The sequence below is a fragment of the Pantherophis guttatus genome, chromosome 5 (assembly GCF_059756535.1).
Source record: "Pantherophis guttatus breed Tessera chromosome 5, ASM5975653v1, whole genome shotgun sequence".
NCBI classification, from domain to species: Eukaryota; Metazoa; Chordata; class Lepidosauria; order Squamata; family Colubridae; genus Pantherophis; species Pantherophis guttatus.
Window position 1 is genome coordinate 50,237,766 of NC_142067.1, and position 27,171 is coordinate 50,264,936.

The window sequence follows — 27,171 nt, forward strand, 5'->3', positions numbered from 1 at the left end:
GGAACACAGAGAAGGGTCTTACCAATGATCAAAATCTGGTAATAAACTGAGACTTTAGCATTCAATTTAATCCAATTTAGCTGATTAAGATTTTCAGAAAAACAGAATAATCGAGTAGTAACTAGGTCGAAGTCCTTGAAAGTAGCCTGCTTCCAAATTAATCTCTAGAACTGTAAGATAATATAATTTGCACCAGCTTCACATTTACAAACAGACAAAGTAGTGTGGAAGACATGAAGATGTAACAAAAACAGAAGTATAGGAAAGTGCAGGCCCATGGGAAAAAGCTGAAATATACATATCAGTTTAATTTTTCAACTTTCTGCTTGCCAAAATTTACAACCACTCTCACAATTGTTAATACAATTCTAATCATGATATAGTAAAGAACTGAAACCCAATTTTTCTCATGCTTTTATTTAAAACTATCTATCTTACTTACACATGCTACGTAACTTAGACTGCTGAGTGCATCCTATCAACTTCAAAGATTCTTCCATTGATTATTCTTTCCTGCCTGACAATGTGATGATTGTTGTTAGGTGAAAGCCTCAAGCACAGGAGAAAATCACTTCACTGTTACAACTCCATGTAGGTATCTATCTATCTATGTATGCATGTATGTATATACAGTGTTATGCGTTTATGTGCATGTGTGTATATAATGCCAAAATCTAATGACAAGGAATTTCAGGAAATGCTGAAATAAGAATAGAATCTGAACATAGTATGAAATGAAATTTATTCTTAATTATTAAAAGAATAAATTTTGAAACTTGGAGCTAAATTGAGATCTTTTTGTTTTTACTTTGCACTGCCTTTTCTCTATTACATAATAATAATAATAATAATAGAAATTGGCTGAATTCTGAGGAAGTTATAGAAAAGACTGCATATTTTCTCAACACAAAAGTGCATTTTTACTTGCAAACCTGCATTATTTGTCTTATAGTATAGTTTAATATTTCTCTTAAACCAAAACAGATAAAACTACTGTTTTATAGCACAATCCAGAGAAGAATGCTCTGAAATTTTGTGCCTTTGTGGATCTGTGATTCAGAAACCTATGCAAGTATATATGCAGTTACTCATCTAAATGTACATAATGTAATGTTTATGTACATTGCCTTGCTTTTGATGGGAATATTCTGAAATACCTGCCTTGATATGTGCATTCCTAGTGACATTCTCTTAACTAATCGTATAGAATTGTATTTCTTTACAATTAGAGACATTTTATAGAAACCTGACATGTGTAGGTTGTTGCTATGGTGCACTGAGAAATGGCAATCTTATATCACTTGATGGCCTGAAGATATGAAACTGCAAGTGTTTTACATCATGGATAATTGCCTCTAATTCAGTCAGTTTATTTATTTGTAAATTGTGATAACTCCACTAGTAATCTAAAATGACTGTGTTGAATCAGGAAATCTCAAAGCTGTAGGCTTCACTCATGTAAACAGGGCTTTTATAACAAAATAGGTTGAACAAATAGTCAGATTTCTTCCCCTAAAAATCATTGCCTAAGAAAACAAATTCTTAAAATGATGCATTCCATCCACAGCAATGTTAAAAGCTGGTGACAGAAGCAAGTATTTAAGTGCAAAGGTTTTAGATTGTAATGTTCATAAAAATTCAATATTTAATATATATTTGTGGCTCCAATGAAATTTGTAATGAAATTCCACTGGAAATTAAAGCAGCTTAATTTGTCTATACTCAAAATATAATGGAAGGCACTGGTAACAAAGATACCATCTCTGTTTTCTATATTTTAATATTTCAGCCAAATACTATATATTAAATGTCAATTAATTTCTCTTGATTCAGATGAGGTATTTATATTACTTTATAAACTGGAAATTCATTTCCCTATAGTTGGTAAAAAATAGAGTTTTCTTTCTGAAAATAATCTTCTGAGCATAAGCTACAGCTCCCAAAACTAAATATGGCTTTATTTTCTTTTGATCTTTCCAGTGCAATCCTATAGATGTTCAATCTGAAAATTCTCATTTTGTTTATTACTCCCTAATAAGTACATTTAGGATTTCAGCTTTACAATTAAAACTTTTGTCTATAAGTAATTCAATTACTTCTAAATTCAATAGAGTTTACTCCCCAAAGTAGGTAGAAACTAAAGCCTTAATCTAAAAAAATATGTAATGACTTAAAAAATAAATACATCTATGATTTGAAAACAACAAAAATATTTCATGGATTCTCCCCATTTATGCATTTATAAGTAATTTTTGAAGTGCTCCTGAATAAACACCCCATTCATTTCACTGAAGGAGCTGATATATGTGTGCCAAAGGTTATGTATCCTCCTTGAAATTATGGGGCAGTTTGTGCACATAAAATGTGTACCCAATCTGAGCATGTGCAAATCTCTGGATTGGTGTGCTTGGTAATATTCAGCCAAATATCAAAAGAACTAGACAAAAAATTGCTTCATGAAAAAAAACCCAATGTTTTTGTTTTTGTTTTAACCACTGTAAAATTCTTCCCTACAGGCCAAATTCATGGCACACTGTTAGATTTCCAGTAGAAACCACTTCAAAACTAATAGGGAAAACAGAGGTGAACAGATTTCATAAATCTGAGCTGGAAGACACTTATGACATGACCCAATGTCTCACCAAAATTTCCCCTTTCCATATATTGGGGATGAGTAACCCACATGTAATTTCAGACTGTTTTCAAAATCTGTGTCAACAGTTAGTACAGATCTCTAATGAGTCATCTGCCTCTCCCATAGCAACTGCAAGATGAAAAAGGAGAGGGAACTGAGGAGGGAAAAAAGTGGCAGAAACGGAAAGAGGTAGTAAAAATAGAGATGAAAAGGAAGTAGCAGAATGGGAGACAGCAGAAAGCTAATGCCCCAAGAACTTTAGATTCTAGCTTCATCCATGTCTGGATTTAGTTGTAGCCTAGACATGTGGCAGTTGGGGGAGGGAAAATTCCCCATTATATTATGTGTGCTGTTCCCACGTAACGAATTCCCTTTATCTCTATTTGTGGCACAACTTTCATTACTTTGATAATTTCTGAGGCACAGTATTCTAAATTGGGGGTTTCCAACCTTTCCGGCTTGGAACTGGTGGGGGAGGGGATGGTTCCACATGAGCAGCAGGCACGCTTCCGTGGCCTGGTTCTGAATGGGACACAGCCCGGAGGTTGGGGACTCTTGTTCTACATGGATAAAATAAAATATTTTTTTCAAATTTTAAAGCATCATACTGGCAGCATTTTTTCCTTTTCTACTGCTGCAGACTGTGCCTATAAAAATTCCTCATCAGAAAGGTATTAATATAGAATAAATTCTATTGTCAGGAAATTTTTAGAATAGAAATGTATTTCCTGTTGTCAGAAAGATATTACTTTTTTTCTTTAAAGCAGCAACCTCTTAATTCTCCAGTAAAATACTAACAGCCACTTTTTTTAAAAAAGAAAGGCGTATGAGTCAACAGTGGCTGTAGACCTACTAGTACTTTGGTCAATCACTTGTGTTAAACATAAAGGCTGCTGTTTGTTGTAAGAAAATCAAGTGATATAAAGTGACATACCAAAGCAAAGATATTTACAAACTGTATAAAAGAAGCTATTGTAGAATCATGGGTAATTTTGACAAGTTGTCTAAAGACATCCTATGTTAGAGGTAGGTGAGAAAAGGGAGATGATTCTGTAACTGGATATCCCATTATAACTTCTCCACTGGTTTATCCTCTTATTTGCAGATACAAAGGGCTCGTAACAGCTAACACTTAGTGCTTTTGACATATTAAGATCACCTCACAGGACCAACTCATATCTCCTTTTGGTCCAAATAGGCATGTCTTGCCAAGAACAATTGCCAAGAATATGAGAGAATAGTGATGCATTGTCTTCCTTTTGTTTCTGGGTAGATCTTATGTCAATATGCCAAATAAGTTTCAAGAAGACTCCTTCTGAAGAAGTCTGCAACCACAGGTTAACATTTTTTAAATAAACATTGTTTGAATGCCGAAGGTCTTTGAGACAGAAGACAGCCTTTAGCTAATTTTCCATTCCCATCTTTACACTGGACAGTTCTTGTATGCCACCCCGTATCACATGTTCGAGAACAAGAAAGCCATGGTCCGGTTATCCACTGGGGTTCAGCAAGTGATGGGCTAATTTTGTTACTACTGTTGTTGTTAGTGACAGAATTTGTCATTTGGGTTTGCTTCTTTGGCACATAGAAACTATAGCGGACATCTACTGATGTAGTTGGATCTGTTGCAAGAATCTGTACTATCAAGATCTCCTTGGTGCCTGTATGTCCCATGGCATGCAAGAAATCGTCTTTATGACTCCAGCCACTGTAGTTCATAACTGTTCCATTGAGGTCAATGATGGTCTCTGAAGTTGAGATCATGTATTTTCCATTGACAAGATATTCACCATTTTTCTTTTTCAAAGCCAAGTAAGCAGTGAATCTACTTTGGTCTTTCATTTTGAACTGTCGTATTTTGATGTGTGTTGCTCCTTCTGGTATTTTAACAATATCTGTATAACCCTTACTGAAACAAAGAAAAAATAAGTCAGTCAAGCAAAACGAAGATCTGACATTTGTTCCCCAAAATGCAAAAGGCCCTCCCTTTCAGATTCCTTCAAAAGGTTTAAATATGGCCTTCGCTATCAAAAAGCTACTTTAATAGGTATAGTATTCTTGGATTAAAAAAAAAAAACTTTTCACAAAACTCCCCACTTAAAGTAGCTACAAAAGTGCCTTGGACTAGTAATTGGCTACAGAACAGAAAGAAGAAATAAACAGATGGTGTTCACATTGGAGAAACATACAAAATAGAACAACATCAGGTTTGGGGTCTGAGATCATTGTTTTTCAATTTTGTTTATAAATGACTGAGTGACATGTAATAGAAAGATAGCCAAATTTATTGGCCTGAATAATAAATTCAAAAAAGATACTGTATTGCAAAGTCTTAAAAAGGATAATTACATGGAAGAACATAGTTCACTATTAATAAATGGAAGTAGAATTTTAAAAAATGCCTTGCATATACATCAACGGATACTTTTGCATGAATTTCATGCTAAGACTCATTAGGAAATGGTTAAAAATATAGTTGTCAATATAATCATTGCCTTATATAAATTTATGGTGGGACTGCAGTTGGGGTAGTTTGGTCACCATACCTTAAAAAGAAAGAAAGAAAAATAACCAGGATGATTAAGGTTTAAATCAGTTCTCTAGTAGAAACTAGTCTACCATATGTGGGCTTTTTATAAAAAAAAAATTGGTAAAAGTATGCCTAACATAGAAATTGTCACTCAAATTCACTAAAACCAAATATGGAATGCTTCTGGATTTTTAAAGGAGCAGTCTATCAAATGGGACAGGAATCAATTTACCTTTTTTAATATAGGGACAAATGTGACCAAAGTCTAGATTTCTGCCTCTTGAATGAGACAGAATATCTTAAATAGTAGCTGCAGACATGGATAAGAGTTTTAACTCTCCCTTCCTGTTGTGAACTTCTCAGGTTTACCTAGTTGACCTCTACATGTTACCACAATGGTTCTTTGTCCTGATACAGCTAGAATCTTACTAAATTCTTAAGTTCTCAGTAAGTAAATATGGAGGCAACAGATCTGTCTCTTGATGAGTTCCACTGCATATCTGAGTGTACCCTACATACATATTTTTAAAACTTTGATAGCCAAGCATGGGACCATTGTAATACAGGATACAATATTCTTTACCATATGTTTGTTATATAAAATACATTTTTCTGAATTCTGCATAAATGCTATTTCCTATGACAATAAGGAATTTGGGTGAAAATGACTTACTGTATTGTTTATTTCTTACTTACCTCTTTTTATTAAAGTGCCCTATAATTTTTGTGCAACTGGAATTGTCTCCACCACAAATTCCACACTTATCATACTGGAGCTTTGAACCAATAATGCCATCACATCCAGTTCGTACACATTTTCCACGGACACATACTGAATTGCTATATGGCCTACATTCTGTTCCATCAGTCACCTGTTCGATAACATAACTACGTTTAAATTGAAATTTCTTTTCATTTTTAGTTGCACACAGCCACACAAACAATAAACATTATGGATAAATATAGAACATTGTTAATACACCTAATAATAGTTTACATCTAATAATAATATAGCAATAAAATATGCAAATTTATATTAGACTAGCTTTCTCCAACTGTTTAAAGAAAGCCAGCCAGAGCTACTACATTCTGAGCTCTAAAAGAACAGTCATATGCTTACTAGTGAACATTCTATACATAAAACTTCAGAAATGTAAATATTTGATAAGCAAGCAGAGTAGCTATTTTACCTTTTGAGAGAAAACTACATAGTAGCCAGTTCCTTTAGCTCGGCAGGTAAGCTTGCAAACATCTCCTGGGAGCACTCCTGCGTATTTTGGGACCCATTCTACAAAAGTTTTGATACCTTTTGCATCTGATTGGTAACCATTTCTTGCTTCACATTGTTCTTGGCGGAAAGCTTTAGCTGAAGAAGAACAACTCATTATTATTCATAACTATGGAGATAGTGTCTCAAAAGTTAATGTAAATATCAGGAGTGTTATTTCTAACACCTCAGTACTGACAGACTCAGGATAAAGCAGATAAAAGCCAAAGACTCTTACTTAATCAAAAAACATTTGTCTACCATGCTCTATCACTAATGAAGTTCCACAGGATCATATTGTGATGATTTGTGTACCATTCACTGTAGTAATGCAAGCCATCTGCAGTGTGTAAGCCACATGTTGAGTTTGACATAAGATGGGTGGCTATATACATGTAATAAACAAACAAACAAACAAATAAATAGACCAACCTGAGAGGCCTTCTATACAGGCCATATAGATGGCCAAGGTGTTGTGACTACAGTAATTATTTCCCCTTTATTACTAATTTCAACTGTCTTTCACAGGCTACAGAAAATGTAACTGTGATAAAAGGATAGCACAGGATAGTCACCTTTTCAGCTTGTAGCTACCAGATCTGTAATTGTGATGAGATTACCAATGTATTGGCAAAGACAATCCTGTTTAATTTTAACAATCACAATTATGCTTCCTACAACCTGACCAATACTGTATAATATCTGGAGAGACTGGATTTATGTACACAGAAGTGGAATGGAACTTTGTCTCTTCCCAGAATATTCACCAAGTGGAGTTTGCTGCAAATCTAAATAATTTAGATTTACATAAATCTGAGCCCAGCATTTTCTCGAAATTCCCATCTGAACTTAATTCACAGCCCTTCCTCCCCAAAAAGTCAATATGACATCTTAATTTCATTTCTTTTTCTTTGTAGCCATAGAATAAGATTAGAAGAGGAACTATTAACTTTATTATTCTTGTTAAAACATTTGGAATTCAGATATGCAAAAATGGACCAGTAGATCCATTTCTACTGGTCTACAGTCTTGCTTTTACCCAGGTTTTTGGCTATGGTCTAACCTAACCTTTGTATTGCTTGTGCTGCTTTATAGAAATCTTACCATTGGCAGGACAGGGGATGATGTTACAGGACCGATAGACAGCCCGTTTTCCTGTACAATATCGACCGTTGTTTCTAGGTGCTGGGTTATTGCAGTGCCGATAGGCGAACTGAACACCTCCACCACATGAACGAGAGCAATGTCCCCATGGTCCCCAGGATCCCCAGTTGCCATGGTTTGAAGCCTAAAACATAAATTTCACCATATTACAGAATGCCAATTGATGGTAGCTGGGAAAAAGTCAAATATAAGTCATCTATACTTAGGTTCCAATTTTATAATTCTATCCATTTAGTTGTTGTTGTTGTTGTTGTTATTATTATTATTATTATTATTATTATTATTTTGGTATTTTAATTTTCCTTGAATAAACTAAATATTATTATTAAAAAAAACCAACGTGGTCTTTAAAATAAAGGTACATGACATTGGTCAGTCACTGATCTTAAAAATGTTCCAGGCTGTTGCATTATATAATACTCTCCAGATGTGCAGAAATTTGGAAACTATAATAAATTAATGCATGAACACTATTCCGTCAGTCATTTAATGAATGATCACGTTAGCCTATAAGGAAATTCTTCAACCTTTCAGTAAATTTGTTACACTAAAGATAGAAGCCCTAATCAGGTATTTAGAATACTACACCATATGGCATCAAAAGACATGTTGTACGGTTGATAAGATAAAATTTTCAATAAAATGAGCAAAAGAGAGCTCCGATGTCAATTGCACCCCAGGAAGGGAATGTGGGAATCCTTGATTAACACTTCACTCTTCCAAGGGATTATTCCATTTGAAACATCAATTAAGAGTGATTAATGTGATCAAACTAAATGTGCCTAGTTTAATAATTAAAATAACAACATACCGAATAATATTTTTTCTTTGTCTTATCAACACATTTCCCTTGTAGGCAGATCCTTCCTTTTCCACATGGTGTCCCCTCCACAGCAGGAAGCTTCTTGGTCAAGCACACCATTTGACCTTGGCGAATGACTGCACACCACAGACGAGAGCACACATCCATTCCAGGACACACTGTGTATTCAGGTCCAAATGCCAGCTTACATTGGCGAATGGCATCATATGTTTGTCCTGGAAGTTCCTCAGGACCTAAGATATGTTTTCGTGGTTGATCCAGTAAACAGTTACCTGAAACAACAACCTCATTTATAATTTGTTTCCTTTCTAAGATACTTGCCATACTTCTGAGCTTTCCAACATGATAACATTTTCAAATTTTTCTTTCAACTCCATTTACTACTCATATTTGTGCAAATCTGGCAATTTATCATTACATCCTATTTGTATATTGTAAAACCTCTTCCTTTCTAATGTAGCTAATCTCATAGATTGCCAGTCACAATTAATTTATTTTAGCATAGTTCCACAAAAAAACTGTGCTCTACATTACATGTAGATGCACACCTTTGCTTTGAATTAAATTTCAATTTACAATTGATAGTATGGATTACAAAATAGGTCATAGAACTTTACTTTTCATGTCTGTTTGTTTCCATTTACCCAAAGTGACTTTGTGAGTGGGATCTTCCGTATTAATCAATTGAATTTTTTTAAAAATAACCAAAACTGCCATTTGAGAATTGCTAAGGCAATACCACTTCTGTAAAGGTAAAGCTTTTAAAGGAAAGACAGAATAAGCATGACTTAAAACAGTAGCCAACAAAATCCTTTAAGAATAGAAGAAGCAGGTGAGAATCTTCTATTCAAAAACCAAACAAAATTGGTACAGGAAAAAAAATATTGATGGCAGGAATTCATTAAACATGCTTAAATGCAAGATGAATCACAAAACTGAACAGCAAATATCGACATCTTTAATAAATGGAAAAAGTTATCATTATGATGATAGACTTTGACTTAACAGATACTTAAAAATAGTTTGTAAACTTGTTTTGGGATTTCTGCTCTAGGTAATAAGGAGTATGGAATACAGCAGCATGTGATACTTGTATTTGGAGTTCAAATGCACCTTCTCTTTTCAACTTTTCCCTTTCTTTTTGTGAAGCTTGGGGCATGGCTATACAACAGTGGGCTGGTTTTGTTTTATTGTTGGAGAGGGAAAGACCTTAGTTTTTATAACTAGTTAGTGTTCTTTTGTTCTTCATGGTTCCCCAAGCAGTGGTTTTCTGTTTTTCTTATGTACAATACTACTAGGACCAAATATGCACAGGATTTACAACCTGAAAATCATGAATAGAGGGAATTATTCCTGCCTCTCACGTATAATTTGCAGAAAATAGGTTGCAAAGTTCTTACTGTATGTGGCTGCTTGGGATTTAATGAATCTTTATTTCTCTTCAGTTAAAACAATTTATCACAATCTGTCTTCCTTTCATTTGATCATGGATGAAAGCATTTAAATAATAAGTCTGATGCTTTAGAAGTATAATGAAGATAGAGATAAGGACTCATCTTTAAAAGTTTCTTCTTCAATAAATCAATAACTGTACATTTCCTTGAAGAACTAACCTATCATGTTTCAATGAGAGCTATATTACTATAATTATGTCACACTATCAAATCTCCACACAAAATTTACAACCAATGACATTTGCAACCATATTTGGAGAAATCCACAGTCAATATTATTCTTCACGCAAACATATTTTTAGACATTCAAAAAAAGGCCACAAAAGAAGGAAGATATACAATTCAATTTAGAAAAGACAGCTTAGTCCATGGTCCTTGGTATGTATAAAGAATAATTTATGGCTGCTAGCTTAGTAGGAAAGAGTATCACTAGAGCAAACTGAAAACCAAGTCTAATAAAGATTTGATTCATTGATTCAATTTCAGGGTCTTTTTTTGCTGCCTTTGGGACTTTAGTGAATATCAAGGTGCATAAGTACAATTTTAAACCTTCACATTTGCTTTTTAGAGCTTTGTTTTCACCTGAAAAGGAACTTGTTTTGGCTTAGAAGGCCTATAAGTCTACAACAGGCTATACCCTCTGAATATTCAAAGCTACTTTGAAGAAGATGGTAAAGAGACCAACAGCTGTTGCTAAACTCAAGTTTTTATCCCAAATCCCTGTTAGAATTTGAGTGTTTTAAAAAAGACATGAGATAAATATTCAAAATTTGATTGATTTCGTGAAAAAAAATTACTTTTTTCCTAGCAACTTCTACTTTTCTAACCAGTGATTATAGGACCTCTGGATAAACAAGATAAAGGAGGCAACATGATCTAAAACTTAACAATGACCACCTCTAAAGGCAGCATTAATACTGAGAACAGGGGTATGCATTCCCCCCAAAACTCTTGTTCCTTTTTTGGGAGAAACACATTTAGAAACTACAAATAAGCATCTTTATTGTTTTTAAGACCCAATTAATGGTTTAGAAACAGTATTTTTAGTAGCTTAGCATGTGACACTCAATATTGACTTACCACATTGTTTATTCTAACAATAAACAGAAAAATAAGTCTGCTGCTTTGGAAGTTGGCATTTGTTCTGCATGTAGACAGAGAAATGCTACAGTAGCCAACAACAAGACAAGTGTCACTGCCCAGAAAACAGCTGGTGGCCACAAGGAATCCTGCAGGCTGCGGTTAAGAAATACTCCAGCAACTGTAAATAGAATGTTGAGCTTATAGTACATGAAGCTACTGCAAGGACAGGTAGTGAAAGAGTCCTTTAGCTATCCAAGGAAGCATTTATGTTTAGTTACAATGTACACCAAAGCATGTGCCTTTACTATAGGCACCTCATAGAAGGGCATCCACTTTTTGTACAATCTACCAACTGTGGAGAGAGAAGAAAGTCTTTCTTTGGGTGGGCAAAAGCCGTCACTTCTGCTTTCTTTCTAGCTAGAATACTTGGCTAGCCACATTACCCCAAAAAGAAGAAAAGCATCATTCTTTCTTCCACTCCTTCCCTTTGTAACCACACAGGCAAAAAAAACCCTCCATAAACTTGAACTATTGCCAATGCCAATTCATGAAAATAACCTGCATGTTCTCCTGTTATTTTAATTTATTTCATTATTTATAACATTTGTGATCTATATTTTCATTAGATCTCAAAAAGAAAATGAATCAGAGCTTTGTGGTCTAATCTCTTCCTGAGTAAGAATCAATTATAGATAGAGTTTTGCAATTATCGCTATTTTTGTTACCAATTTTGTTATCTTGCCATTGTCCCCCACCCACCAAAGATCCAAAGTGAAAGGTGATAGAATTTAAATCAAAACAACCACTGACAAAAAAGGATTAAATACAGACAGGGGACTCTCAACATTATTATGGTAATTTTTTTTTTAAAAAAGCAGCTAATGGTGTAAAGAGGCCTGAACATAAAATGATATTTGCAAGTGAGGATAAGATAAGGAATAGTTTATTGGAAAATATTATAGTTTTAGGTTTTTATTGCTTAAGGATGCCTGTGATATTGTTCCTCAAAATATTATTGAATATTATAATAAATTTAATAATACCAATAACAACAGCAGCCTTGGTCTGTAAGATTCTGTTAATGTAACTTTACAATTAAGAGAGCATTCATTGTTGGGCCATGTGCCTGGACTATTTTAAAGGGCTAACACCAATATTGTAATCAGGTTTGCAGTCAGTCTTCTCTCCTCCTCTCTTTTTACTCTCTGAAAAACTAGGGAGAGTCCCATCTCTTCGTCCTGTTTCCAGGGTAATTCCATCATACCACCATTACAGTTCTATAAACACCCTCTGAAACAGAACAGGCTATCAGGCATATGGAGTATTCCAATGTAAAGGTTCCTATCTTTCTATATGGAAAATGGGTATAGAACAGGAGCCTCCAATCTTGGCAACTTTAAGACTTGTGCACTTCAACTCCCAGAATTCTATTCTATTCTAATATTCTAATTCTATTCTAGAACTCACAGTTCAAGCCTGGTTATTAACCACTACCCCAAACTGGCATTATTTATTATTATGGTTGGTCGCTCAGCGAGCCAGATATTTAGATATTGTCAACTCCAGATAACATTGCCATTCTCACCTCCCCCCCCCAAGATCCAAAATTTGATCCTCACTGTGCATCAGCCCTTGATAGCTTGGGTCAACTCCATAGTCACCATGGTGGTCATGATCATCCAAGTCTCTTCAGTCTCTAAATTCTTCCAAAACCATAAAAAATCTAATGCTACGCCAAGCACAGCATTGAGCAGTTCAGACTCTATACAGCAAGGAGGACAGTGCAGTAAAGCAAACACAACTGAAAGCTGCCAGAGTCTCTCAGATAACAGTATGTACTGTCCCATTGTTCCAGCCTCTATAATTACCACAGATAAGGTTTATAAAGTAATTTCACAGTCCAAACTTTCCACACTCCTAATATTCATCCACCAACACTCTTAAATATACTAGGCCACCAAAATTCTAGTGTCATCATGTTGCCTTGGCACCATTGTGAGGAAACAAGTTATCTTACCAGTTGGCAACAGGTTTCAGACCCTTTCAGGCCAAAAATGAAAAATCTGCTTTTGCTACTGCAAAGTCAGGATTTTTCTACATTAAGATTGTTTATTATTTTTCAATGACTGGATTTTGATTACAATCCTATTAATTTTTTGTTATCGGGAGAAACAATAATAGCAGAATCTTGTCTTTTGTTAATGTGTCAAACTCAATCTAATTTCCCAGGGGGGAAACCCTATCAATATATCAGTGTAGATAATGTTTCTGAGTACATATAGCACATCTGCGAGAGGCAAAAAGATTGTTCACCAAGGAAATGGAAGATATTTAGAACTACGAACATTTTGATAGGAAGATTGCAGGAGATAAGCTCTAAATATTTCTGAAGAAAAGCACTTTGTAAATGAAAATCAATTTAGACTCCCTCCCCCTTGGAAAGATAGGCTGATATGTAGCTGGATAGCTGATAGCTGGAGTCTGTGTTATCAATGTTTAATCAGTTCCAGAAAGGGCACACCATATTTTTTTAATTCCCTCTTTATTAATTTAATTCCCTCTTTATTACTTTTTAAGTAATTCAAGGCAGCAAATGTACATAATACTTCCTTCTTTTATTTTGCCTACAACAACCCTATAAGGTTTGTTTGGCTAAGAGACAGCGATTGGCCTAAAGTCACCTAGAGTTTCATATCTAAGGTAGAACTAGAACTCACAAAATTTTCTCTTCTATTTCTCACAATCGTACGATATAATCCAATGCATACTGACTGGCTGAAAGAAAAGCTGAGCAAGTATTGTCCGTCCATCTGTCTGTCTGTCTGTCTGTCTGTCTGTCTGTCTGTCTAATGTATCTGCTGCCATCTTGCGGTTCAGACAACTCTGAGCAGTTTTTAACTAGAGGCTAATTAAATACCTCTACATCCTCTAAGGGTGTTTAGAGATGAAACTAAATTGAAGAAAGGGGGGATGGATGAGAGAGAAGATATAGAAGGATTCTATAGCAAACCTATTCTTGCCCGTATGGATAATTACTAAAAATAGCACATCTATTGTTCATTCATAGTTAGAATGTGGACTGACATGAGTTAATGCTTATTAATTGCTCAATGAGAAACAAAAAATAATAGAAGAAAATGAGATAAAACATCTGACTGCATCGTACTGCAAATATTCCCAAATAGTGCTTTTCTAGAGTTTTGCATGTAAACTCTGTTTTTCATCTATAAGTATTTTAGTTGCCATAACAACTGGATCCATTCCTCAGTTAGGTCATTTTTGTCTAAGCCTTCTGGAATTTAAAATAGTTAAGAGCTGCAATTGCTTTATGAGTGCACTGAAGCATTTTGTTAAAAAGTTGATGAATAATACTATATGATAATAAGAAGCTGCAAGTTCCTTGAAGCTGTATGAAGCATGTATTTAATAGTCTAGAAAACTAAGTACTAATGTCTCCTTAACTATCTTTATAGTGTATCATTTTTGCTTCAGTTATTCTCCTATTCCATATTTTTCATCTACTGTTATCAGTACTTAGAATTAGTTGCTGTTATCATTACTCCATATCTGTTTAATAACTCTTTGTATATATTATCCAAGGCTCCTAGATTGGAGTTTCATAAATCCAAACAATTTCTGAAGGCAGCAAAGATAATTTTCTGTATCCCTTTGGGGCCCTTCATTGTTATCAGGATTTTGCATCTGAAATCAGGTTGCCCTATATTATTTATATTTGAGTGTGTGTGCCTTTGAGTCAGTGGATGCCTGGCAATTACCCGGACAAGTCCCTGCAGGTTTCCTGGCAAGATTTTTTTCAGAAGAGGTCTGCCATTGCCTGCTTCTTAGGATTGAGAAAGACCGACTGGACCAAGATCATAAAGTTGGGACTAGCATGGTTCTTAACCACTAAACCAAATTGGCATTATTTATTATTATGGTTGGTTGCTCAGCGAGCCAGATATTTAGGTTGGATTTAGCATGTTTATTCATATATAGTTCCCAAGGATCTGAGAGAGGCACATGCTGTTATTTGATGGTGTTAAAGTATCCTTGCAGGGTGTAAGCTGTTTCAAGTAAAGCTGCATTTTGCAATTGATTGACAGGGATTTTGTGGTGCTCTAGTTGCTTTGGGATTGGACCCAAAGTGCCTAATACTATTGGTATTTTCCTTTCTTTTGCCACAGTAACTCTACTTCTCTTTGCAGGTTTTCATATTTTGTGATTTTCTCCAGTTTTCTCTCTTCTATTCTATTGTCTACAGGAACTGCAATATCTATTATCCAGTCTTTTAAGTCCTATGAACAATTGCTAAGTCTGGAATGTTATGTGGCAAGTGCTTGTCTGTTTGAATTCTTAAATCCCAGAATACTTTACTTTCTTCATTTTCTGTTACTTTATTATTATCTGCTGGTATTACTGTTAACTGAGAGAGCAACAACAGAGTATTAAATAGAGCCTTGGTAGTACAGTGGTCTAAGGCACCCTGTTATTAAGCTGGTTATTAAGACCAGCTGCCTGCAATTACTGCAGGTTCGAATCTCGCCAAGGCTCAAGGTTGACTCAGCCTTCCATCTTTTCTAAGGTAGGTAAATTGAGGATCCAGTTGTGGGGGCAATAAGCTGACTTTGTATAAATATACAAAAGGATGAAGGCTATTGCTGAGCACATTGTAAGCCGCCCTGAGTCTCTGAAGAAGGGCAGCATATAAATCAAATTAAAAAAAAAAATCCTACAGTACTCTGCCTATCCATTGGAATCAGGTACCAACCATTTCTGGAGTTGCATAGATGCTACACTGAAGGAGTGTGAAAGTATTTATTTATTATTAGTTTGTCTCTTAAAACTAAACTATAAACTTAATTTTTAAAACTTGGGAGGTTCTCAAAATTTAGCATGATATCCAGTGTCAATGTCAATACATACCATGCCCATCATCCAGAAATTCTGTTATCGTTACTGAAGTACATTTGGACCATGGTTTGGAAGCATCAATGCTTGTTAAGATGGAAGACATAAGTCTCTTATCTTCCATGGAACCAAAGTTCTCTTCACAGAATTTGGAGTCATCATGGGAAAGTCCAAGGAGATGCCCTTTGGAAACAAAAAACAACAACAACAACTATAATGCTTTACTGCTGAAATATAAATTCAAAGAAAGTATTTTTCTCCTGAAATTGGCAAATGAAAATATTTAGCCATTTACTTAAAGATACTTGTATTGCAGGTTTGTACTGTAAAGAAAAATGGTGATCGTTTTGTGACTGTATATTTTTATTGTAACTGTTGGAAACTACATTGTATAGCTTTCCAAATGGGATTGTATCCTATTATTTTAAGGCAGGCACATACTTTGTATTATGAAAGTATACAAAGGAGCTGCAAATCACGATCAGCAGAAACGAACTCACAATGAAGAATAACTTTGAAGTTCATGGGAAATGATCAGTTCTACTATAATTAAATTGATCAAATTTATATTTTTTTCCTGGCTCTACCCAACTCGTCTTAGGTAGAACTCAGAGAAGAAATACAGTATGGCTTTCAGCCTAAAAACACTAATTAGGCACTGCTGCTTTAGAAAGTTTTAGAAACATAACTTGAGTAATGGGTTTTTTGTTTTTCTACCATAATTCATTCTAAGAAATTATATTGTCCCAAAAAAGTTTATTATTGAATTTTCAAACTTTTGGCCTACATCGCATAAGTTTCAAAAGCAACTCTATCAGATTTATGAGACACTGGGAGAAAAGCAAGGTAAGCATAAAATAGTAAATTCCCAAATATGTGTCATCATCACCCTGCTACTTTATTTCCAGTTCCTAATCCTACTGCCTTTTATATTTTATCCCTGATTCCAAGGAAGCATTGTGGTTTTCAGACACACTTTGGCAAAAAAACTTCCCTGTCAAATCACTCTGTTTCATCTTCATTCCTGAAATTTATTTAAATATATTTACTTTTGGACTGGATTGCAGCTTTCCCTACTATGTCACTGAATTATAGGCTCTGATGATTACAGATTATTCTCTGACTGTGAATGAGTTTACTCTGACAAATCTGATGACACCTTACAAAAATGATTTCAGCATAGGATCTCTACATACAAATATCTTTTTTCTCTTGATTTAATACTGCAATGCAAACAAAAATGTTGGCATTATTTCTTAAAAGAATATATGGTCACATGGAAAAGAGCAAGTTACAGTAGATGTAGCTACTGTATATGCTGTCCCTTTAATGATAATTGCCAGGCTAGATAATATCACAGAGAAGCATCTGAAATGCATACCGAGCAGGTAAAAAAGAGTATAAAATGTACTGTTCTCTCAGATGAAAATACACCCATGATTTGCAAGCTGGGTAATTGGCATATTATGTTCTGCAATCCCAACACTTTCCACTGTCCTGAGAACTGTTTTTCTCCAGTAAAATGCAAGCTTGAGATTCCAGTGCCATAAGGATGTGGTCACTATAGCTGACCACACCATAATTAACCATCTCCAGCATTAGTTCTTGAGTCACTTGGAACTAAACAACCTAGAAAAGCAGAATGATATAATCATAGAATTATGCTCAGATGATGGATTGCATCTTTGTCATCACTTCTACAAGTGAGTCACAACGATACACTGGTACAACAAATTTAAACAGTAAATAATTACATGTATGGAATTATATTTTTGCCAGGAAAGGGAACAGAAGAATGTGAATAGCGGAATAATAGAGTTTAACTTTCTATTCATGTTGTTCTCACTCTCCCTACCAAAATAGTGACAATTCAACAACAACAACAAATACAGTAAAAGTACTCCTGGCATATTAGTCCTGGAGTATGAATGAATTTAAACTAATTTGATCATTGACTGATTATGTGCCATCAAGCTGGTGTCTAACCATAGGGACCAGTTAGATAGATTCAGTCATATTGTGTAAAAATTTAGTCACTTTGTGTAAAAATTTAAACTGTTGCAGTTAAAATTTAAACTGTTGCATGCATTCATGTATAGCATGCATGTGTACCCATGCGATAGACAATCATTTTCTCTGTGTATTTGGTGCTGTTGTTGGGAGCATTTATTTTCCAGTGAATATGGAAATATGTGGACTTGTTTCCCATTTGCAAGAGAGGTCTCTGTAACAAAGACAATGACATCCATCCTTTCATAAAATCTTTTTTGCCAGATAAAGCAAGTTCTGTGTATTCTGTCTGAATCACTTCAGACTACCAGTAGTGCATATATATAAAACTTCCAATCAACATAGCTTTTAATAAGCACATTGCTGATTATTTTAAAAGGCATTATGAGTAAAACCATGCTGCACTCCATAAAAGAAAATGATGGATCTCATTCCTCCAGGGTTAGAAAACATTTTAAAAGTTTATTGTTCTCCTCCCCAATAATCAGTTTTTTAAAAAGTTTGGTAGCTCATTTTTTAGAAAAGAAAGCCACCCACACATTTCAGTTCAACATAAATTAAAATGTGGTAATGAATGTGACCATACCGCATATTAAACAAAATACAGCTTTGCATTGTGAAATGAAATGCAGACTCCCATGAAGGATGTAATGGGTTGTCAGAATAACCAGAATAACCAGGAAGAACTCCAGCCAAGGCAATGGTTAGATAAGAGGTATTTCAAGCCACTCAAGAAATGGGTTTGGAGAAAGCATCTCTCAGAAGGGATCCACCATAATTTTCTGGAAAATAAAGGCAAGGTAGGGGGAAGTGCTTTCAGACCTGCAACTTTTTATTACTGTCACTTTCCAACAAAGATGATGTTAGTGCTCATGGTTTTGGGTTTCTATCTGGACTACCTTGAAGGGCTAACATCAGCTCTTGAAGGAAATGCCGTACATAAATCTTAGAAATGAATTACAATAAAATAATCTTTTGCAGTAATCAAATATCCTATGAAGTTACAGGACTTTTTTTTCATAGGCTTCAGTTGCACTTTAATAAAAGAGGAGCATATATACAGTGTTGTGAAGAGCAAAATAAAATGGTTTGGACCCGAGATGAAGAGAATGCTTTGCTGAGCTGAATCTGAAAAGCACAACAAAGAAGTTATAATAATATTCTGCTAGTGACCAATTACCTAGATTCCAAAAATCAAGCAGAATTATTTTGAAAATCCTATCTGTCCTATAAAAATAAAACTTCCCTTGACTGGAGTTTGATCCCTCCACTTCATGGATATATTTGTGCAGTTCTTGACAAAAGTCACCACTTCCTCCTTCTAGGATGCCTTTCACATTCCACTTCACCTTTAGCTCTAACATAACCCGGTCTTTTTCGATCGATGCTCAAGCCAGGCCCAAGAAAGTCAGCCAGGTTTTCTATGACTGAACTCCCTATACAATCTCTGCATGTCCCAGATTATCTTCTGAGATTTTCTGATCCAGGTAGCAAATAATGTGATTCATAAAATCTAATGCAAATTGATTGTGGAAGAACACAATACCTAGTTGGGCAATGAAATGTTGACAAATAAGCAACCAAGCTCAGAGAAGGACTCCACACAACATTTTGCCCTACAAAATGTTCTGGAAACCCTACTTAAATCTTGTTATTATGGTCCTTTTGAGTCAATTTGACTTTTCGTCCATGCAGTTTTTTGGTAACACTTTTAGAGGTGGTTTTCTAGTACTTTCTTATGGGATACTTTTCAGTTTCCCAGTTTATGTCTAAGAGGAATTACTGGCCCAAGTTGACCAGTTAACTTCCATGCCCAGAGGAATCAAAGACTAGCACTTGGGTCTCTCCATTGATAGTTCAGCACCTTTAACTACTGAATTTCTATGGATCTAGGTGGGATAATCTAATATCTTTATGAGACCTGTACAATTCATAACAATATCCAAGAAATATTATCATAGGGGCATGTATGCTTTTGATTCAAAAACAGACAGTTGCTTTGGAGCAGGAACGGCTGCAGTCTGCAACTCCTTAAAATGTTAACACAGTTTCTTAGGATCCCATGAGAATCTTTGAAAAGGAATATTAACTAGGTGTATTAGATTTTTCCGACAGTATCTATCATCCTGTTACAATAATATGTAAACTAGAGCATAGCTTGATAAGTGACATCACAAGCTAGGAATGCTAGATGTCAAGTGGTATCTTTACCCAGAAATTTACAGCTTACATAAAGTACTTTTTTCTTTTTGTGGTGTGGCTAGATTTTTTGCCTAATTTTCCAGTAAGTATCATAGAAGCTGTAAGAAGAGTCAGCAATTGATTCTAGATTTCTGTGTAATCTTTCTAATGGTGCAGTCTATGCAGTAACTGCACAATAAATAAATGAATAAGTAAATGCAAACATTACGAATGCAGTTATGAATAAAATAAAGATAATCACATTTTGACTGGTCCTTACAATTGGCATGCCAAAAATCATCTTCTTTACAAAATATACCATGGGATCATCCCTTTTTCAGATGTCCTGTGATTATAATTCTAAGAATTTCAACCAGTATGTTGGGTGGGAATTCTGGAAGTTGTGCTTTCAGTGCATCTGGAGATGTCCAGCTGAGTAAACTCAATTACCAGTTCAAACACATAGCATCCTGGTAGTATAGTAATCTTGAGGATAATCAGAACTGACATTGGTATCTTGATTTTTTTGGGATAACTTTCAGGTTTCCAGAAGTCTGGCATGATTTGTCACTTCTATTATTGGATCCCCTCTTTAGTTACTTGTTTTAATTGTCTGGGACTCAAGGAGCACTTCCAGTTAAATCTAACTACTGTTGTATTTTACCCAACACTTCCTCTTTTTTAGGGTGGATAGTAAATCAGAAGAATCTACCCAGCCCCCATTTATGATAAGGGCACTGCTATTTCTAGCCATCAGTCACAGGGAGCCTTCTGGGATCTACCAAATAAGGATGGGGGCTCAAAGAAGCCACTTTTCTGAGAAGCCTTTGGATTCATAAACTCGAAATCTTGGTAAGGTATGTCTTTATGTAAAGCCTCAGCACACAAAAAGTCATAGCTGGATCATAAATAATACTTTTCCTAAGTTATTTATAATAATCCCTGTCAAATGAGTATGCTCTTTTCCCATAGATGATATATTTTGTCACAAGGGAGCATGCCATATTTCAGAAACAATGTCAAAATGTGAATGCTAGTATTTCACTGCTTTCCAGCATTACCTTGTTTTATTACTTGTTATTGGTATAAAAGACTATCTAGAAGAGCCCTAAACAGATGTTTAAGTCTCCCACATTCCTATGGGACTGGTTGATGGAACTGATGCTAAGCTTGTGGAAAACGTTTCAGACAGACTTACTCACTGTGTGATGTGATTTTTAAAACAATGTTGCCCAAAGTGAAGTTAATAGCACTCTGCATATTAGCTCATAAACTTTCAACTTTGCTATGTAGCTCTTTTTTTTTTTTTGCTATGTAGCTCTTGAAAACATAGTCTCTCTTAATATAAATGTTCATGAAACTACATTCACAGAGATCAGCACAATTGCATAAAACCTCTGACCGCAGCCAAACTCAAGTGGAATTACTGTTGGATTTGAGGCATTCCTTTGGTCTTTGACAAAATTGTTTCCTTGACTTTCACACGGCCTATTTCACAGCCTTTGTTTAAGAGTCTGCTTTTCAAAAGTCCCCAACAGCTGAACAGCATGGAAGAGAAACTTCCCTGTGAAAAAGAAGGCTATCTTTCATGTTAAAAGGTGGGTATTTAAGAGTAGCCTTACCCAATGTGATACTTCCTTGTTGCTTGGGATTACAATTCCCAAAATTCCCACCATTTTAGACCTATGAAAATTTACTGGCAAAGACAATTTTGAACCATCAAAAATTTAGCATGTGGGACAAAAATTGTCCTTGCAAGGCCAAGATTTGTGGTTAGGATGTGAACTGGCATTACCTATCAGTTTTTTACATATGTATGGTAAAAATATAACCCATGGTTTAAATTCAAGGTTACAATCCCTGTCCTATTTTTCACCTCTCTCTCTCTCTCGAGCTAAATGCTGAGCTTTCATCTTTTTTTTTTCCCTCAGAGGAAGCATGTTTATGAGGGCTTAATACAAATGCCTTACTTGCATCAGAGGTTAAGTTGGGGACTTCACGAAGAAGTAACAATGCAAATGCATTAAATATTTTCTTCCCACAAATGTCAGCAGAACAGCTGTGGTTTAATTATAGTCTCTAAGTTTTGTGTGCTTATATATGTGTATGGTTTTTAAAAAAGCCAGAGAGCCCCATTCAGACACCTGGATATTTGCCCAAACTTTATCTCTCGCAGAGAAAGCTAAGATGAAAGCTAGACATCCTTCACAATAGTTTCTTCTTCCCATGAGACTTCAAAAGATTTGCTCCTGTCTAGCCTAGGGCTTGTTCTTATCTATGATAGCTTGACAAGCTTTCAACTCACAAGACACCCTGTTCAGCCACAACTAGAAGAAGCAAAAAGAAAAAGAAAATCACATACAGAATGTTGATCTCCACATCTTAAATATCAAGTTGCATATAGAAAGTTGGATAGACTTAATGTAGTGCATGCTGGTATTAAGCTTATTATTGTATATATATATAACTGAATCATAACACATGCAGGGCAAGTTTAAATAAACCTGTTACAAAGAAATCTATTTTCTATGAATGAAAATAATAATCTGTAGCAAAGGAATAATAAGGAAGTATGACCTCACGGAACTGTTGTAATATTGCAAAACTCTTCTGTTTGGAACAGTCCTCTGTTGCCTTTACTGCTTCATTTTATCTTTTCTATCTAGCCACCAGTTTGCAATTTATAGCCCTTACATGTGCTCAATATCTATTAATTCCCTCCCTCTCTCTTTTTTTTTAAAAAAATCCTTTAACCCTTTTGGATTCCCTAAGCCCAATATCACACTTTAGAAGTCTTTTTTCCCTAAAAAAAGGCAAATCCATAGAGAATTGAGATTTCTATTCTACACATTACATTTGTATTAATATATAATACAGTTTAGAATACAGTTTAAATTGCTTCTACTTTTACTCTTTATTTTTACAATCTGAGATGCTTCTTTGATATATTTTACATTTGTATTTGCTTCATCCCCCATCCTCCATGTTATATTACCTGCCCTAAAATTCCTATGCAGTACATTAAAACTTAGTTGAGTGAATTTATCTGTCCATGGATTAATATTCACAATCAGTAATTATATAAAGCACTGGTCCCCAATCCTTTTGGCATCAGGAACCGGTTTCATAGAAGACAATTTTTCCACGGACCAGTAGTGGGTGGGTGATAGTTTCAGTTTCACTTGCTCGCCTGCTGCTCACCTCCAGCTGTGCATCCCATTTCCTAAAGGCCATAGATTGGTACCAGTCTGTGGTCTGTTGGTTGGAGACCCCTGATATAAAGCATTCTGTTCTACTGTTCCTAACTTTCTGCTTTGAATCAACAATGACATTGGATTTTGTATTTACAGTTTCTATCCCAACTTCTTTCTCCACAAGTGTAACAGATAGGAAGATTTTTAGAAATTGCCTAGCTGGTACTACCTAACAAATTTGCAGACTGCGAGAATTTACTGTTAAAAGTTATATTCTAGGACACTATATTTATTCTTGGGCAACTAAAAAATGTAGAGCATGTGTGGTTTGATGAGATTTTAGACTCTTTTTAAATAGTTTTTTCCTTGAATCAGAATGGCTATATTAATAATTTGGAATTTGGTATATATTTTAGCAAAGCTCTCTCATTATGCCATTTCCATATATGGGAGGTGTTAATGCAGAGAACAGAAAGAAGAGAGCCATTTGAAACACTAAATAACATATTAGCCAACGTAAATTATATATTTGTCTTAAGTATGGAAGCTGCATTCATTTTCCTGGGTCAGGAAAAAATGCAGTATCCTAACAACAAATACATGAAACCATATTCTTTTATTTGTATTCTATTTCACTCAAGAACCACAATTATTAATATTTAACAGCCATGATCCTCTAAAGCAGGGCTGTCAAACTTGCAGCCCATGGGCTGGAGGCGTCACGCGCTGGCCATGCCCACACCCGTTTAGCGAAGGGAGAAAAAGTCATAATACATCATGTGACAACGCCGTGACGACGTGAGTTTGACACCCCTGCTCTAAAGGGCTTAGGGTTTTCATTTCACTCATCTTCTATTTCTGTAAAAGGTTTTTTTAAATGCTGCTGTGAAATTCTGAGGAAGCTAAAAGCTTTGATACATTTTCTAACCACCAGAGGCAGTAAAAAGCTCACTAGTTTGTGTCTTTACATCCCATAGTCTGAGCAACAAGTGCTCTGTCAAGTGTCAAGATGGTCCAGGTCACATGGGACATTTGTAGGTATCAGCTACTCTTTCTCCTCTCTCTTGCAATGAAAAGAAGCCTGGCTGGAATGACATGCAAGAGGTGAAAAGGTAAACATTACTGTACAGCACTTTTTTTTTTTTTTACAGAGCCATTCATTTCAAACTACATTCTTAAAATACTACAAATAATTTGATAAGCAGAGCCACTTTTTTGGGCCTTGTTATGTGCATGTTACTGTATCAAGAAAAATAGAAAAAGCTGAAAAACCAGGGTAAAAAATGTCATTAGTTGTTTCTTCTTCTTGTCTGTAGTGGACTGGCCCTCTCTGATGGTAAACAAAAAAGTATTTAGCTTGAAAATTAGCTTAATGCTCATGAAGTTCTTGAAGTAAACCACTGTACATGAATAAAGATTCCAGAAAGTTTACTCTAAAATCCAAAAACTTGGGAATTTTAGGTTTTTTGCTACAGATATCTAAACTAGTTTAAACATATCACGGCAGCAGCCAAAAAAGCCAATGCAATCCTAGATTAATACAGGGTTAGAATCAAGATCACGTGAAATTCTAGTACTGCTTTACAAACCTTAGTAAGAACTCACTCAGAATACTGCATCCAGTTCTGGTCACCACAATATAAAAAAGATGTTGAGACTCTGGAAAGAGTCCAGAGAAGAACAACAAAAATGATTAGGGAGCGAGATGCTAAAACATATGAAGAATGGTTACCAGAATTGAGTATGTTTAATCTAATGAAAAGAAGGACTAGGGGAGACATAATAGCAATGTTCCAATATTTGAGGTGTTCCCATAAAGATGAGAGGATGAAACTATTTTCCAAAGCTCCAAAAGGCAGATGAGAAACAATGGATGGAAACTAACCAAGGAGAGAAGCAACCTAAAACTAAGGAGAAATTTCCCAACAGTGAGAGCAATCAACCAATGGAACAACTTGCCTTCAGAAGTTGTGAGTGCTTCATCAGTGGAGGCTATCAAAAAGAGACTGACAATCATTTATCTGAAATGGTATAGGGTTTCCTTCTTGAGCAGAGGGTTGGATTAAAAGACCTCCAAAATCCCTTCCAACTCTATTATTCTATGTTCTATGTTCTCCCACAGTACAGCATTTCAGACACACACAAAAGCACACACACAATCAAACCTGGTTTTTATAGGGCAGAATTTTGACTACAATCAAGAGATGCATGGTCAATCCTTGTAACCATTTGTCAGCAATGAATTTCAGGATAACCTAATTGTTACAAATAAGTGTAAAGCATAGCATAGGTACCATTTTTATCTTATTCTGACAACGTTCAAGGACAGTTTCAGGGTGTGTGCTGTTGTGAGTGTGGTACCAACAATTTCTGTGTTTTGAAGAGATTATAGGCGTCGTAATACTGAATGAAAACAAGGATAGTCAAAACATTCTGTCTTGCCACAGACAGTGCCCTTTACTTTTTAAATTTGTGAATCACAAAGTCTATACAAAGATAACATTAATAACCTCTGCTACTTGCTTTCAGATATTTTGCTCCAGCCTTAGCGTATTTCATTCATCTTTAGTCTGTCCTGATTTTACATTTCTTCTGATGTAAGGTTTTGAGATTACCTTTTCTTAAATTATCTATAGTGCAACTCTCAAAAAGTTCAGGGATTGCAAATTTTTATTAGTAATTCTCATCTCACTAATGTTCCTCCAGCCTAAGTTATGATTGTACTTAAAATCTTATTGGGCTTCAAAGTGTTGGGTAATCTTAAATCTCAAGAACATGGGCAAAATCATTTGTTGCTATCTGGTCATATGAAACTGTCTGTCTGTCTATCATCTATCTATCTATCTATCTATCTATCTATCTATCTATCTATCTATCTATCTATCTATCTATCTATCTATCTATCATCCCACCTTCATTATTTAAAGCAGATGCAGAATATGCAATTGCCTGCCTTGTATGGGCTAATTTTGAGGACAAGTTGGTCTAAATGGGGATCAGCCCCCAACACAACACTAGCAGTAGAACAAAACAAAAATCAAAAGGAATATTGCATGCATCATGTAATTTTACAATCTATAATGGGTCTTCTCAACTCTTATAGACTAGGACAAAGTAAATGTAGGTGTAAGATCAACTCCTTTCCCTTTCTCCCTAGGAACAAGTCCACTAGTTACAGCTCCACATGGACTTGGAGCTCCTGCTAAAGCAGTAGGTAATAACTATGCTAGAGAGACCAACCAGGTCTGGTGCTTTATCAACTGCATGCTTGAGAAGTCCCAACTACAATGACTCACAGTCTTGCCACCTCCAAGTTAGGTTACTACAACACATTACAAAGGGCTACCTTTGAAAAGACAATTCTGAAACTTCAATTGGTCCAAAGTACAGTTAATTATCATCTAACTAGTGATAGAGACATAATGCCTATTCTCCTGGTTGCCAATTAACTTCTAGGACCAACTCATTGTGCTGATTGTCCTACATGACTTGGCTCCTGAGATGTTATTAATGATCACTGGTCTAACTGAAGTTGAACAGTATATGTTCTCTGCATTTGTCCCTATGTACTGGAGTATCTCACATACCAAAAAATATAATGCCCTAAAACTTATTCAGTTTTTGCATATTGCTTGGGACCAATCTGTGCCATTCAGGATTTAAAACTTAATGGAATATGGGATAGGTTAGGGATAAAGTTGTTATTTGCTCATTTTTTATTGTTTGTATCTTTTCTATTTTCTAAGCTGCCATGATTCCTATGGAAATAGGAGGTATGGTATATAAAAGAGTGTAGTAAATAAAATCATTTGCTTCTTTCAGGAAGAAAAGCTTGAGGCTGTTTCATCTATATACCATAATAAGTTACGTTTCCTTTACATTGAGAATAATATTCCACATATATACAAATATATTGTATTTT

General features: G+C 35.2%; 1 protein-coding gene across 2 annotated transcripts in view; it reads right to left on the bottom strand.

Annotated features, from left to right (window-relative positions):
• Window positions 1-288: 288 nt before the first annotated feature.
• Window positions 289-27,171, bottom strand: part of ADAMTS5 (ADAM metallopeptidase with thrombospondin type 1 motif 5) — a 51,323-nt gene continuing 24,440 nt past the window's right edge. Inside the window, exons 3-8 of one of the 2 annotated variants that reach the window (XM_034428438.3) lie at window positions 15,880-16,047; window positions 8,408-8,691; window positions 7,537-7,720; window positions 6,356-6,531; window positions 5,862-6,037; window positions 289-4,544 (exon numbers count right to left, since the gene is read on the bottom strand). In XM_034428438.3, coding sequence (XP_034284329.2) covers window positions 3,974-4,544; window positions 5,862-6,037; window positions 6,356-6,531; window positions 7,537-7,720; window positions 8,408-8,691; window positions 15,880-16,047 — 1,559 coding nt within the window. In that variant the 3' untranslated portion in view covers window positions 289-3,973. The remainder of the gene's footprint in view (window positions 4,545-5,861; window positions 6,038-6,355; window positions 6,532-7,536; window positions 7,721-8,407; window positions 8,692-15,879; window positions 16,048-27,171) is intronic. The other variant, XM_060686379.2, reaches the window with a different exon arrangement.